We start from the raw sequence: 14,711 nt of genomic DNA, 5'->3' as shown, positions 1-14,711 counted from the left end.
AACTCTTAATTAAAAACATGTATGCTTTAGTTTGTTTCTTGTATTTTTTTAAGAAGATACTCCATTTGTAGATTCAAGTTTGGTTGGCCCTTTTTAGTCTTTTTGCTCAATATTTTGAATACTTCCATTTTCTTCTTTTTATAGAGCCTTTGAGCTTCTTCTCTCTCCTGTTTTCTCTTCTCAAATTCCTACAATTATTAACATATGCAATTTCCATTAGTAACAAACAGTAGATATCGTTCAGTCATTGTGCTGAAATAGCTATTACCATGCAGACACTTAGGCTTGTCTTAGATTTTGCAAAATGAGAGGTGCTACCTGTCACTGAAGTAATATCCCCTCTGCCTTTACTCTGTAAAGCTCTGAACAAATTAACACATATCAGACATTTTTAATTCTTTGGCTATATCTAAAATTAGAGCACAGAGGAAAGAAGGCATATTTATGTAAGATTTCATCGTTTAATTAGATCTGCTGAAGATTTCATCATTTAATTAGATCTGCTGAAGAGTTAGAAGAGACTTTAGAGATTACCTATTCCATTTAATACAAAAATCTTCACTTGCAGAATATCTGGTATTCTATTTAATTTGCCATCTGACGGATTTAATTCAGGAAACATTTACTGACTATACACTAGACAAAACACTGCTAGGCATTATGATTGTGATTAAGAATTATGCTCATTAGATTTGCTAGGATAAAGACGCAAATTCATTTGAGCCTAAGAAAAATAATTCATATTTATATGTAAACCTGAAAAGCAACACTTGAAATGCACACTACTCTTACAAACGTTAAACAAAAGTTCTTAAAAAATGCAATCCATGTGCTGTTTCTCAATTTCCCGGTAACACATAAAGCACCCAAATGACACAGCCTGTACGTGTATGATGACACAATGATCACAGTGGTTTCATATCACAGCATATTCCATTCTTACAAAACTTTCATTCTAGACTATTATCTTCATCTTATGGATGAGGAAGTGATACTCCATGACATGGAAAATGACTTGTCCCAAATCCCAAATTCCCTGTAGAGCTAAGTCTCCTATCTAGACCCTGTGAATTCAAAGTCTGATTAAGCACTAAAACTTATGTTCTCCTATGGTACAGTACTTCATTCACCTCAAGAAGCACAAAAGATTTGGAACTCATTTGTGAATTTAGGTATATGCAGGCTAGTTCACCCGTATGGAATTTCTCTAAACAAAGTAAAACAAACAAACAAAAAAAAAAACTGAAGTCTTACCATCTATTATAGGTGCTTATTTAATTAATGCACTTAGTTTTGATTTCTCATGGATTGGTGTGGATTTTTTCCTGAAATCTGATATCCATAAATTCTAAGAGACTGTAAATTTTCATGACTATGAAGTCCTAGTGTATATATACATATATATATGTGTGTGTGTATATATGTATATGGGTGTGTGTATATATATATATATGTATATGTGTGTGTATACACACACACACACACACACAGAAGATTTCAAAAAGATACTAAGTGTTTTATACTATAGTTATCCTCACTTTATCTGGTATACTCTTTCCAAAGGTGACAGATAATAACAGAAGCTGGCTGGTTAGAAAAGAGCATGATGTAACAAAAACTATGAAACAAATGTGCAGTAATTCCACAGAGGAATGTTTCTGCTTCATCCTAGTCTACCATCAGTTTACAAATAACTGGAAGAATTGTACACTGTAAATTTCAGGTTTCTTAATTACAAATGCTAAAACTAAGACATAATGGAAATTTTATGGCAGTGCCATCTTTGAAGTAGTTTAAGATTGATGTGCTATCCTTTTTAAAGTGATAGATTAATATAGCTTCAATGCAAAAAAATAAAAACCACAGATTAAACAGAACAATTTTGTTGAAGCTGTGGATAATTTTGTTGTTCTCATTTGAAAAAAGACTTATAATTTTGGGCTTCTGAATGACAATAAAGAGTGGTAATTTTTTGCTAAGCTAATCTAGGAAGCTTTTAACAGGCAAGATCAACTCTTTAGAGAAAATAAATATTTTATTCTAACACCTCCCTGTTTTATTTGTTTCAATGTAAATTTATAATAATCTATTTTTCTAAGATCAGTAGATATCAAATTTTATTATACATAAAAAATCTCAAGACACTTGTTAAAAGTGCAAGTTCCTGGATCATACTCTTAAAAAATGCTGTCCCAGATGCTCATATTATTAACCTATAAGCAGTATCTTTAAGATCCTACACTTGACCTACTAGTAATCTTTCTCAAGGATAATAGAAATGATCGAGGAATCTGTTAAAGTTCTCCAGCTCTGCTCCAACCACTCATTTATTCAACAGCAATTTACAGAAAACATACTATGTGCACATACTAAGAAGCACAGCTTTACGTATACATTTAGAATTTTTTAAAAAATTTAAATATTTTAAAAGATCTTACTTGTTTCTTAGCGGCACGCTCAGCTTGTACTTGTTCATATTCTTCCTGCGCTTTTTGATTTGATGTTTTCTTTTTCTTTTTCTTTGGAATAGTAATGGAGCTTTTTAAGACAAAGATATAGAAATCAAAGGATTAAAAATGATGTAGCCAAAATTATGACAAGTATGTCAAATATAGTACTTGCATAGTAAAATCTTACTGATGCCAATTGATAGAGCAAGGAAGAGAGGTTGGAAAAAAGAGGACATCAATCTTAGTAGCAGAATGTCCAAACAACATACTAAAAATACAGTTATAGCTTTCAAAATGTAATTAAAAATTATAAGTAATTATAGAGACTCTTTAAGAAATGTTTCCACCAGGGACAATACAGAAAGCTTTGAAAGATCCTAAAATGTTAACAAACAAACAAGAAAGCAACACAAGAATGAAAGAAATGACAGTAGGAAAAAAAAACCGCATTAAATTGAAGGGTGTTACAGAAGTTGTGTGTACATAAACTTTAATCCAAAAGTGCTTTGATCAACTTGTCTCTACCTCATCTATTCAGTCATGAATGACCATACCTTGAACCTAGATCCCATTTAGAACTGTTCTATATTAAAGTACTTCTCCCCCCTCTAATGTCCCACTCTAATCTAATTCAACTACTTAGGCTCTGATTCTGCTCATTTCTCAAGCTTTTTGATTCAGTAATTAATCTTCCTTTTCTCGGTCTCAATTTTTCACTATGCCAATTCACAACTACAATAAAATATATGTCAACAGTTCCTTTCTTGAACAGATGCATAAATCACTCATCACCAGATCCTATGTATTCTAAGTATCAGTCTTATTCCTCGTCCTTTCATAGTCAAATACCTAGAAAGAACAGAAAGAAAATAGGCTACAGATGTCACATTACAGTCACTTATTTTTTCACATTCACTCCTTAACTCCTAGCAATTGGGTATTTGCTCTCTTCAATGAAACGATCCGTGTCAAATATGGCCTTCTAGCCAAATATGATGATTGAGTCCAATGGGCATTACTCGGTCTCCCTGAATTGACCATTCACTACTTTCGAAAATTTCATTCTCTCCTGATCATGTTTTTCTGTCTTGCACCAGGTTTTCCCCCAAGTGTTTTTCTTCTTAGTCTCCATTCTTTAGGTAGTCATATCCAAGTTATTAAGGACTATCTATTGAAAATCTCTTCAAAGACACCTATGATTACCTAAACCATAAAACCAAAGACTTGTTCTTAAAGTCCTTGTTTTTCTTGGACTTTCCAGTCTTTGATAGATGACCAATCTGTACTTTGTACAACTGTCCTCCACTGACTTCACTGTTTCTGTATTCCCCTTTCTCCAATTATGACAGATCTTTTTTAACTTCTTCAATAACTTTCTCATGCTTTGACCTCAGAGTTAAGAAATCTTGAACAGTAGGACTTTTACCTTCATATTTTGTCTCATGGTTTAACCCTCCTTACCTCATCTATTACCAAGAATGCCTGAGACCTGCATTTCTAGATTTGCCAGACCTATACATCCATTTTTCAATAATATGATGCACATGCCTACTAACAAAATTGAAATTTTAGTGTCTCTGTTTCTATTTTCAATTACACTTTTTCCTGGGATCTTATTTCCTGCTACTTTTACCGCAAATAGTTAACAATTTTAAGCAATCTCTACACCCAATGTGGCGCTTGAACTGACAAGCCTGAGACCAAGAAGTCACACACTCCACCAACTGAGCTGGTCAGGCGCCCCAAAGAGAGAGGCAGTGAGCACTCCACATACTAACTACTTTAAAGAACAGTATTTTAGTGAACTAAAAAGTTATGAGTCCCAAGTTACAGTTGGGTTCTGTGCTGGTTTAGGCTTTAGCACATTTTAACTTGAGGTATGCATAGAGAAAGTTAACTCTTTTAAAACCAAAGTGTTATACAGCCATGCCATTTATTTCTTAATTGCAACCAAGTCTATATGTCCCCTGGGGGAAAAAAAATCTAGAATAGTAGTAACGGCAGCAGTTACCACCTATGTGGGACGTTTACATATCACACACCTTTTTAAATACCTGATATAAATAAACCAGTCTTCACCAACACCATGAGATGGGTCAGGGATACACAGAGTCTGTGGGAATAATCCATTCTGGAGGTGAACAAACGGCAGCTCTGAATTACGTACTTCATTATTATCATTTCTATCTCAGAGAAGAGGCGCCCATATGTTAAGTCCAGCTCCAGAGTCTGACGTTAACCACAATATTACAGTATCTCTCAAAGTAGTCGTTGGTTTCTTAAAACATGTATTACTAATAAGAGTGTACCAGGGTCCAAAAAAATTAAATGTACTTGAGGCTGAAATCCCAAACCCAGATCTTTTAGTTTCAACTTCTTCCATTAACATAAACTAGCCTAATTCAGTCATTTAAGATAAAAAGAAGGCTTCCCTGAAAATATTTTCACATTATTCACTGTGATTTCTAAAATGCCTTAAATAAGAAAAATTCCAATTCTTCAAACTGTCCTATAATCTTTCACAAAACATTACTTATATCTATAATAAAGGATTTGAAAAAAAAAATACATACTTTATTCTTACACTATGTTGTTCTTTTGATTGAGGCTGCTCCGAACTACAAGATTCTTCAGACAAAGCTTGGGCAATGCTACATTGTTCTTTTGGCAAAGACTGATCAACTTGTTCTTTTGACAAAGGCTGTTCAACCTTTCTTCTTTGCTTCCTGAGTCTTTCCTCTTCAGCTAAATAAAGATGTTTTAGATGATCAGGGTATCGATCTATGAACTGGGATTCCTGTAAGGTTTGAGCCTTCTTTTCCCTCCACAGCAATTTTTTGTAATTTTGCTGAATCTTCAGTTTTCTTCGGAATGCAAAGCCTTGTCCTATTGAGGAATAACAGTCATAAATTACTTTCTCAGAAAAATAAGTTGCATGAAAAACGTAGCTATTCATTTAAAATGGAAAACTTTTTACATCATCACATTCAGAAGCTAGAATTACATTGTTTTGCTTTAAAAAGTCATTTCAAGAAAACAAGTTTAAGGGAATTGAATGAATAGCATTTGGTTCTTTGCAAAACGACTAGGCTAACATTAGCCATGCACACTCAATAATCTCAAAGAAGAGAAAATGACTAATGTTGCGTAACTCCAACTGACAATACCCCAAATCAAAATAAATTCCTTATTTCATCTAAAACACTCTAGGTCTTCAATAGTTTTAGAAAAAACTCACATCAATTATTTTACTTTAGAAAAACACTGTATGACTTATTTTTGAAAGAAATTCTGTACAAGAGAGAGGATGGTATGCTCTGTACAGCTAGCAATTTCGAGAAAACTGAACTTTAACTTATACATTCCAAATGGGATTTGAGGAAATCTGCAGACAGTAAGACAAAATAAAAACACAAACTAAAGCGAAATTCAGGAAAATCAATAAAAGAAAACGGTTTAAAAACACTCTGGGTTATTTGTAACCGACAAGGGTTTGGGGCAGTACATTTCCGGACCCATCTTCCGCTATATCCTTTACCGTAATACATGCAGAAACGGACCCATAGATGCTCTGCTTACCGTTTCACAGAAAAAAAAATTAAGAAAAACAACCCTGAATGGGGTTAAGTCGGGGGAAACGTTTACAGATTCAGAATTAGCAACACCGCCCCATCTTCCCATCCAGAGCTATGGGAAGCCCGTGGCATCGGCGGGTTTAGGAATGGCTGCCTCTGCCCCAAGCAGAACTGAGTCTACTTCCTAAAGCCTTCTTCCCTGCTACGGCGGGTGTCAGATCCCAAGATTTTGCAGGCCTGGGGACTTGTAAAAGGCTGCCTTCTTACGTACCCTCGCGAACGCTTCCCACGAAGGCTTGCGGATGATTAGATCGCCACGTCCTCTGCTTCACATTCTTATTCCTGAATCGGACCGGAGAAACTCCATCGCTACGCGACTCCAAATTCCCTGCCGGCCACGCAGCCGCCGGCCTTACCGGCGCCATGGCACACTAACCAAGTCGCCAGGAAAAAAAATCACAACGGACGCTGTTAAAGTACGTCATGAGACAAAAGCAATCAATCACCCAACTAGAGTCCAGATCGGTGATCTAATCATCCCGTCTGCGTTACTTGCGACCGAGCCCTCGCCTTGCGGCTACATTTGCGCCACCTACAGCCCGGGAGGGTGAGCGTCATGGCGACTTCTTTTCCGCTCCCAGTGACCCAGGACTTGTCCACGTTGCGTGCCAAGTTGCAGGGGCTGCTGCAGTTCCTGAGACAAGCTCTGTGCATTTCTAATGCACATACGGTGGACTTCTACACTGAGTCCGTGTGGAAGCAACTGGTCGACCAGCCCCCGGAGACCGTGCTGGGGGTGTTGGGGAGGTCAGCGGCGGAGACAGAGGCGGAGGCTCGGCCCTCCGAGGCGCGCCCCCTGGTGGAAGCCGATACAGGATCAGGTGAATGGCAGGTGGGCGGGGTGGGCTGGCGTCCGAGAGACTGTCGGGCCCAAGCGAGTGTCTCCCTAGCGGAAGAAGAGCGGAAACAGGTGTTCGGTGGGGCGGGCAGAGGCACGCGCTTCTGGGCAGCGGAAGTGGGGTCACGTTCGTGGCGGGGTGGGCCACGTAAGTTCTTCCGGGATATCGCTCTGGTCCTTTGGTGCTTGTGTGTTTCCCAATGTAAAGAGATAGGAAGTCGTTCCTGAGCGCTTCTACTTTGAGTAATTAAACAGTATTTTGAATGGAGGGAAACAGGACGAACAATGCTTTTAGATTCCGCGTGGAAAGGGCAGAAGATAAATCATCCCCTAATGAAATACATCAAGATAATTTCAAATAATGATAATGGCCAAGAAAAAAAATTTTTAAAAGATGTGATAGCGTTTGTGTGAAGAGACTGCTTTAATTTAGGTGGTTAGAAGTAAGAGAAGGCGCCAGCCTGCGGTGAACCACAGAAAAGGATTTCAGGAACCGCAAGAGTCGGAGAGGCACTAAGGAGCGGGGGCTGGCTGAGGTTTTGGAAAAAAGCCTGAGTGACTAGAGCCAGACATAGAAAAATGGCAGATGTGGTCAGGGAGGTAGTCAGGGGCCGGACCACGCAGGGATCTCCAGTCTTTAGAAAGATAGTGGATTTTCAGTGTGATGGGAAACCTTTGGAGCCATTTGGTCAATATAGGGACTTAATGCAAGTTATACTTGAAAAAAATAATTTTAATAATTATCTGAAGAACAGACTATTGGAGCAAAAGCTGAGAGGCCAGTTAGAATGCCATTTCTGTAGCACAAGAAACATGATGTACCATCGAATAGGATGATAGTAGTGGAGACCTGGAATATGTACCAGTTCACTTGAAAATTGTTCATAAAGTATCTACTATGTGCTGTGAATTTTTGTAGGCTCTGGGATTTCTTGCCTTCTAGAAACTTAGATTCTACTAACGTGAGTATATTTTAGAAGTTTAGTGATGACAGGACGCCATCAGGCTCTGGAATTCCTTCTGTTTTGCTACTAGGCTTTCCTAACCTTGCCCGTAGTAGTGAACTTTATTCACTAAGGATTCTCCGAAATACAAAGTACCACCAGAGGGTCCTCCTGTAATAGGACTTGGTAAATATTGGTTTCTTTGAAGTTACTGTTTATTGTTCAAAAGTTATTCATCTCTTCAGTTTGCTCTCACAATATCCAGTACTCACCTAGTAACATGCCTTAAATGCTCGGTGTACATTTGTTGAATGAATGAATGAATGAATGACTAATGGTAGCTTCCCAAAAGAGAAAAGAAATGGCAATTAAACATGAAACCCAAGACTTTCTTAAAGGTTTTCACACAATAGAAGAATTAGATTGTTTGCATATCCTAATAATAATAGGATTATTCGATATGTGTTAAGTGTTTTCTTGAATATTATCTCAACATTTTTAACAGGCTTACAAGATGGGTTCTGTTTTCCCTTCTTTGTGCAATTGCAACTGAAGTAGGTTATCAGAGTCACAGCAGTGGAGATTCAAACCTGGGTTATCTGAAGGCTTCACTGTGATAAAAGTTTACTCTGATTTTCTAAGAGTGACTTAACAAAGGCTGTTTATTATCAAAGGCAACATTTTTATGACACGACTATGTTCCTTAGTTTTTGTTTTGTTTCTGCTGTTTTCCCCTTTAAGAATGTGAGAATTGTTTTGTTAACTGTTGTGCTCAGTCACTATAAGTGGTTGGTTAATAAATATTTGGCAAGTGAATGAATGAGTAAATGAGCAACACCACCTCCTCATTCTCTTGGGCTCGGAATAACATACTGCCATCTTTGGGGAAAACCTTACGACCAATTTTTGTTCATCCTAAGATAAAAGGTGGACGTTCTCTTTATCACTTCGTGAGGTCAGTTGTTTGTGTCAGAGAAGAGTAGCTTTTGCTCTTTTGACCCTATTTGTATCTTATTTAACCTTTCATCACATGGCTATGTACAGTATAATTTTACCTGTTAAATTTTTAGACTTCTGTATCAGATGTGATTCAAATTTGAGTTCTACCACTTACTAGCTCTGTAACCTTGGAGAAGTTTGTTCATTCTCACGGCAAACACTTACTTAGTGTCTACTGTGTGGCACACTTTTTCTAGGAGGTAGGGAAATAACAGCAAATAAAATAAACAACACCCCCTACCTTCATCTTGCTTGCATTGTAGAGGGAAGAGAGACAACTTTTAATGCCACAGAAAAATCAAGTAGAGAAGCGAGGAATATATAGATGAAGTGCAAGAGGAAAGTTTGTTTGCAATTTTATTTATTTTATTTTTTTAATACTTTATTTAATTTTGAGAGAGAGAGAGACAGCATGAGCAGGGGAGGGTCAGAAAGAGAAGGAGACACAGAATCCGAAGCAGGCTCCAGGCTCTGAGCTAGCTGTCAGCACAGAGCTTGACACAGGGCTTGAACCCATGAACCGCGAGATCATGACCTGAGTCGAAGCTAGCGCTCAACCGACTGAGCCACCCCGGCACCCCCGTTTGCAATTTTAAATAGGTTGTTCCAGCAAGAATTCATGTAGATATCTCTGGAAAAGAAACCTAGAAAGGGAAAAAATGAGTCATGAAGCTCTCTGAGGTAAAGCATTCCAGACAGTGAGAACAGGAAGTGCAAAGGCCCTGATGCGGGAGCATGCATGGTGTGTTTAAGGAGGACCAAGAAGACTGGAAAGGATTTCCATCAGGGACTCACATAAACTGGGGTTTTCTGCTGATTCTGTATGAGGAGTTACAAACACACACAATTCCCAGAGCTTCACTGAGTGAATGCACAGTGTGTAAAAGCACACCAACAGATGTTTGGCCCATTGTTTGGTATTTTATAAGACTCAAGTTGTTTCTGAAGATCCTCAGGGTAGCTATTTTAGTAGATTTCTCTTGCTAGGTGATGTTATGGCCTGATCTGAGTCCTGAAGGTTTTTTCCTGTCTATCTAAAAACAATTAGAGAACAAAACTTAATTCTCTAAAATAAAAAGAAAAGATATTAAAAATAACTATATTTTATGGACATAAGTTACAAATGTTATGGATTCATATGTTAGAATCTTAACCCCCCATTGTGACTGTATTTGAAGATAGGGCCTTCTAGAAGGCAGTTAAGATTAAATGAGGTCAGTAAGGGTGGAACCCTAATCTAACAGGAAGAAGAAGAGACATCAGGAGGGCACACATACAGAAAAACTACAAGGGGACACAGAATGCAGCCATCTGCAAAGCCAAGGAAAGAAGTTTCCCCAGGAACCAACCCTGCCATCACTTCCATCCTTCAGCTTCCAGAACTGTGAGAAAATAAATTTCTGTTGTTTAAGCTACTCAGTCTGTGATATTTTGTTAGGACAGCCAGAGCAGACTAGTGCAATGGGCTTCGCAGACAGGACTGCCAGGGTTCAAGACCTGCCTCTACTTTTTATTAGTTTTGTTAACTTGGACTTCAACTATTTGTACTTTGGTTTCTTATCTATAATAAGGGTAATTATAGTGCCTTTTTGATGGGGTACAATGAAAGTAATGTGAGTTAATACAATAATGCCTAAAAAAAAGTGGCACTTAAACCACTCACTTATTTGACTAATGTTTATTGAGCACGTTCTACCTACCAGTTTTTTTTTCTAGGCCCTACCGTTATGATACTGAATGCAACAAAGTTCTTGCCACCTGGAGCTGATGTTTAAGTGAGGATGGATACATAGTAAACCCAGTGTATATGTGGTGTGTGTATATATATATATATATATATATATATATATATATAAACATAAATGAGATCTAGTGGCAGTAAACACAATAGGGAAAAGCAAAGCATGGAAGGGGAAGTAAAGATGATGGATGGTATGGTGAAGAGAAATGCTATTTTAGATTGGATGATTAGAGAAGTCTTCTCTAGCAAGATAAAATTTGAACAGAAACTTGGAGAAAGCCTGTCATGCAGCTAAAAGGAGGAAGAGTGTTTTAGGCCGAGTGAGGAACAGGTACCAAGCTGGAGTATTCTAGGTGTGTGGAAAGCACAGAAGAATGGTCCAGGTGAGACTGGTAAAAGATAAGATTTTAGAGGTGGCCTGGGGTAACTTTATATAGGAGTTTGTAGGCTGTACTGCTTGGGCCATCATTCTGGGGTCGTGGTATTGAGCACGCACAGAGCTCCACACTGAGCATGGAATCTGCTTAAGATTCTTTCTCTCTCTCCTCCTGCCCTTCCCCTTCCTGTGCGCTCTTTCTTTAACAACATAAAAGATTTTGTGTGTGGGGGGGATGATATATGATTTATGTTTCAAAGGGATAACTTGCTTCTGTGTGGAGAAGAGGCTATTAGAACGGGAGGATGGAAGCAAGAGACAAGATAGGAGGCTAATAAAATAATTTCAGGTAATGGCAACATGAAGAGATCACATAGTTTCTATAGCAAATAAGAATGATAAACAGTGGCCAGATTATTAAAAAAACAACTACTGGAAGGTTGGGGAAAATGATAAAAGGTAGTTGAAAAGACTTTACTATAGGAGGTTCTACTGGTTTGGTAAGAACTGGGTGTTCATGGCTTTCTTGCTTTCTTTTGTGCTGCAAGCCCCCCTAGGTCTGGCAGTGGAAAGCTGCATCCATACCAGACCAAGGTGTGATGATAAAATTCAGAGATCAGAGCAGATGGAAATTTAAGGGGTATATTCTGGAAGCAGGACAGAAAGGGCTGAGATCTAAGCTCTAAGCTCTGCAAAATCCCTGGATGACTTGTAAGTTTAGAGGTCACAGGCAGAGTCTAGCAAAATTGCTGGCAAAACTAGAGGGTGGTAAACCTTTGAAAGAGAGCTTCTGACAAGGTTTGTAAATTTACCGCACCTTTGAAAGAGTATGTTTCCCAGAGTGCACACAGCTTGGATGGCAAACATCAGGAGCTTGATTGAATTCATGGATTCTAAAGGCAGAACTCGGCTAGTAGCGCAAGTGGAAATTTAGGCTGGGGAGCCCTGGAAACAAAGATAACCATAGAGAGGGTGAACCCCACAATCTGTGAAATCTACCCAAAGCTTTGACTGCTACACTGCACCAGTTCAGGGATACGCTCAGGGGGCAGGCTCATAAATCAGCAATGGAGCAGAGACATCTGCTGCTTCACACTGAAGGGAGATAGATTTCACAGTTGGAGTCCAGACGAGTTAATTTCAACCATAACAAAACCTTTAGAAAAACAAAATAGATCCACTACAACAAATTACCTGCAATTCCGCTTTTTAATCCAAACCACTAGATGTGCAAAGAAACAGGAAAGTGTGATTCATACTTAAGAAACGAATTCCAAGTGAGCACTGATGTTGGATTTAAGTAGCTATGTTCGAAGAATTGAAGAAAAGTATGACCCAGGAGGAAAAGAATGACTTAATAGGAGATGATGCTTGTTGAACTCAGGTGTTAGATTTAAGTAGCTATTATTAAGTATATTCAAAGACCTAAATGAAAATAAGAATAATTTCTAAAAATTAAAGGAAGATATAGCATTAGTGAATATTTCATTAAATGACCTATCTCATAATTTTTTAACTGGAAAAGTACACACATACTGACACAATTATATTAATGTCATATATTGCTGCAAAACAAGCGACTTAAAGCTACATAAGCTCACACAGTTTCTGCCAGCCAGGAATTCTAGGAGCAGATTAACTCAGTGGATCTGGTTCAGGGTTGCATGAAGTTACAGTCAAGATGTTGGCTGAGCCATAGTTGCTGAAGGCTGGATTGAGGCTGGTGGATTTGCCTCCATCATGTCTCCCTCACACTGGTGGCTGGTTGGTGCTGACTGTTGGCATGAGGCCTCATTTCTTACCATGTGCACAGAAATTTTCATGTTTGCACAATGCTCTTGATTTTGTCTGTGCTCAGACGTGATTATAGAGTTGTCATGGTCACAGACCTTGTCTAATATTGGTGTACTGTGACACTTTTTGTATTCAGTAGAGGTGACTGTGACTTGTATGTCAGTGTCAGGCACTTTTGAGCAGACATCTGTCTGTCACAGCTTTTCTTTTTCTTTCTCAGAAGTAAAATTTTACCTGTTTTGCAGAGTTGTCATAAAGATTAAAGATGATATACTATAGTACCTAACATAGAACTGGAAATCCAATAAACACAATAGAGCTTGGGTACAGTAAATTGTGGCTAATAAATGATGATGATGGTCATGGTGATGGTACTGATAGTGGTGATGGTATAATTAAGTCTTTCTCAAAAGAAATAAATTGTCAGGAACTTCTGGATATGTGAATGCCCCCTGTAACAATCTGCATTCTCTGCCATATTAACAAATGTCACACTATTGTCATTGTCCACTGGCTTGTCTGTAGTTGCAACTACATTATTAGCTATATACAAACCAAGTACAGTGTTTGCTTTTTTCACTGTTCTCCTCAGCACCTTGAGCAGTTTCTGGCATATAGATGAGTAAAGTAAATTATTCTTTAAGACTGAATGAGTGAAGCATAGATCTGTAATGAGTGTTACTTAAGGTACCCCTTGAAATGTGGTAGTGAACTAGATTCTGGTGTGATCTCCGTCTATACGATGTTTATTTTTTTTTTGTTTTATGTATGATTTGGTCCAAGCATCTTAATTTGAGGAGATAGAAGTCAGTAACTATTTTTTCCCTATGTGAAAATGTTGTACTTCATTCTATACATTGCAAATTACGGTAAGATACCCGTATGTATAATACGCTACAATAAGATGCCTCAAGACAGGCATCACATCAGGTTAAAATTTCTAAAAGTCATTACATGTATGGGTAAGGTTAACCATCTGCAGAACAAAGCACCTAGCTTTTAAATGCTTTGCTGACTCAGGACACAGGGGTTTCCTCTATCTCATCTCAAGAGATAAGATTTTGTTCCCCCCTTCAAGGGAACTAGGCTGTGACATTGGGAAGTAATGACTAAAGGTATAAATCTCTAACATTTGCAAATGAATCATCTCTTGGTCTTCGAAAGTTTATTGGTTTTCACAATGTCTAGAAAACTTCCAAAAAAACCAAGAAGAAAATGATATTCTGAGTTAGGGCAACCAAAATATTTTATGAAGTAGAAATAGATCTAGATCACAGAGACAACTCAACTAGTTATCAAGCTTGATTAAAATTTTCTTTAAGAATGTATGTCTTAATTGTTCTATTTGTAGTTTTAAAATTAAGACTATATCCTAGCAATTGAATGATATGGGTTATTGTTATATTTATCAGTGTGTATTAATAAATTTATATTTTTATTTCTTGTAACTTTGTTTAGGATCTATTGGGGGAAAAACCTATTTAGCTCCCAGGAAATCCAGTTTCTGTGCATGCAAAGCTGTCCTGAGTGACTGCCAGAGCCCAGGGCTGATCTAAGACCCTGCCTGAGCGAGCCTCCAGGGCCTCTCTGGACTCTGTACTTCCAGCTTCTTGAGGCCATATGCTACTTCTCCTGTTTCTTATTACTGTCACTCAAACAATCCTTCCCAGGATTGGATGCTGAGAATTGGTTCGTTTTGGTGAGCATCTGTGTATTTAATTTACTGTCATTTTAATTGACCAACGCAGAAAGTGTATGCCTATAATAGGTTATTATTTTGTTGAGCTTTCTCTTAAATTATTTTTATTGCATCTTAATAGATTACATTTCTTCTTGGCCATCCTAAGTAGTTTTTAGTGGTGGTGGTGGTGGTGGTGGTGATTGTGGTGTATTGACATTGTGTTCACATTTAACTTAAAACACACAAAGCCAGA

At 37.9% G+C, this 14,711-nt stretch overlaps 2 protein-coding genes across 4 annotated transcripts in view; one reads left to right on the top strand and one right to left on the bottom strand.

Annotated features, from left to right (window-relative positions):
* Nucleotides 1-14: 14 nt before the first annotated feature.
* Nucleotides 15-6,531, bottom strand: CCDC59 (coiled-coil domain containing 59). The gene is made up of 4 exons (XM_029955154.1): nt 6,297-6,531; nt 5,024-5,336; nt 2,439-2,538; nt 15-188 (listed from the first exon to the last, which is right to left on the bottom strand). The coding sequence occupies exons 1-4, from the start codon at nt 6,448-6,450 to the stop codon at nt 27-29; spliced, it is 729 nt and encodes a 242-aa protein (XP_029811014.1). The 5' UTR covers nt 6,451-6,531; the 3' UTR covers nt 15-26.
* Nucleotides 6,532-6,628: 97 nt separating this feature from the next.
* Nucleotides 6,629-14,711, top strand: part of METTL25 (methyltransferase like 25) — a 116,631-nt gene continuing 108,548 nt past the window's right edge. For 2 of the 3 annotated variants that reach the window (XM_029955152.1, XM_029955151.1), the window contains exon 1: nt 6,629-6,906. In XM_029955152.1, coding sequence (XP_029811012.1) covers nt 6,642-6,906 — 265 coding nt within the window. In that variant the 5' untranslated portion in view covers nt 6,629-6,641. Of the gene's footprint in view, nt 6,907-14,272; nt 14,477-14,711 lie in introns of those variants that run through there. The other variant, XM_029955153.1, reaches the window with a different exon arrangement.

This window comes from Suricata suricatta, chromosome 10, assembly GCF_006229205.1.
Source record: "Suricata suricatta isolate VVHF042 chromosome 10, meerkat_22Aug2017_6uvM2_HiC, whole genome shotgun sequence".
NCBI lineage: Eukaryota > Metazoa > Chordata > Mammalia > Carnivora > Herpestidae > Suricata > Suricata suricatta.
This window is presented reverse-complemented; position numbering and strand designations above follow the sequence as displayed.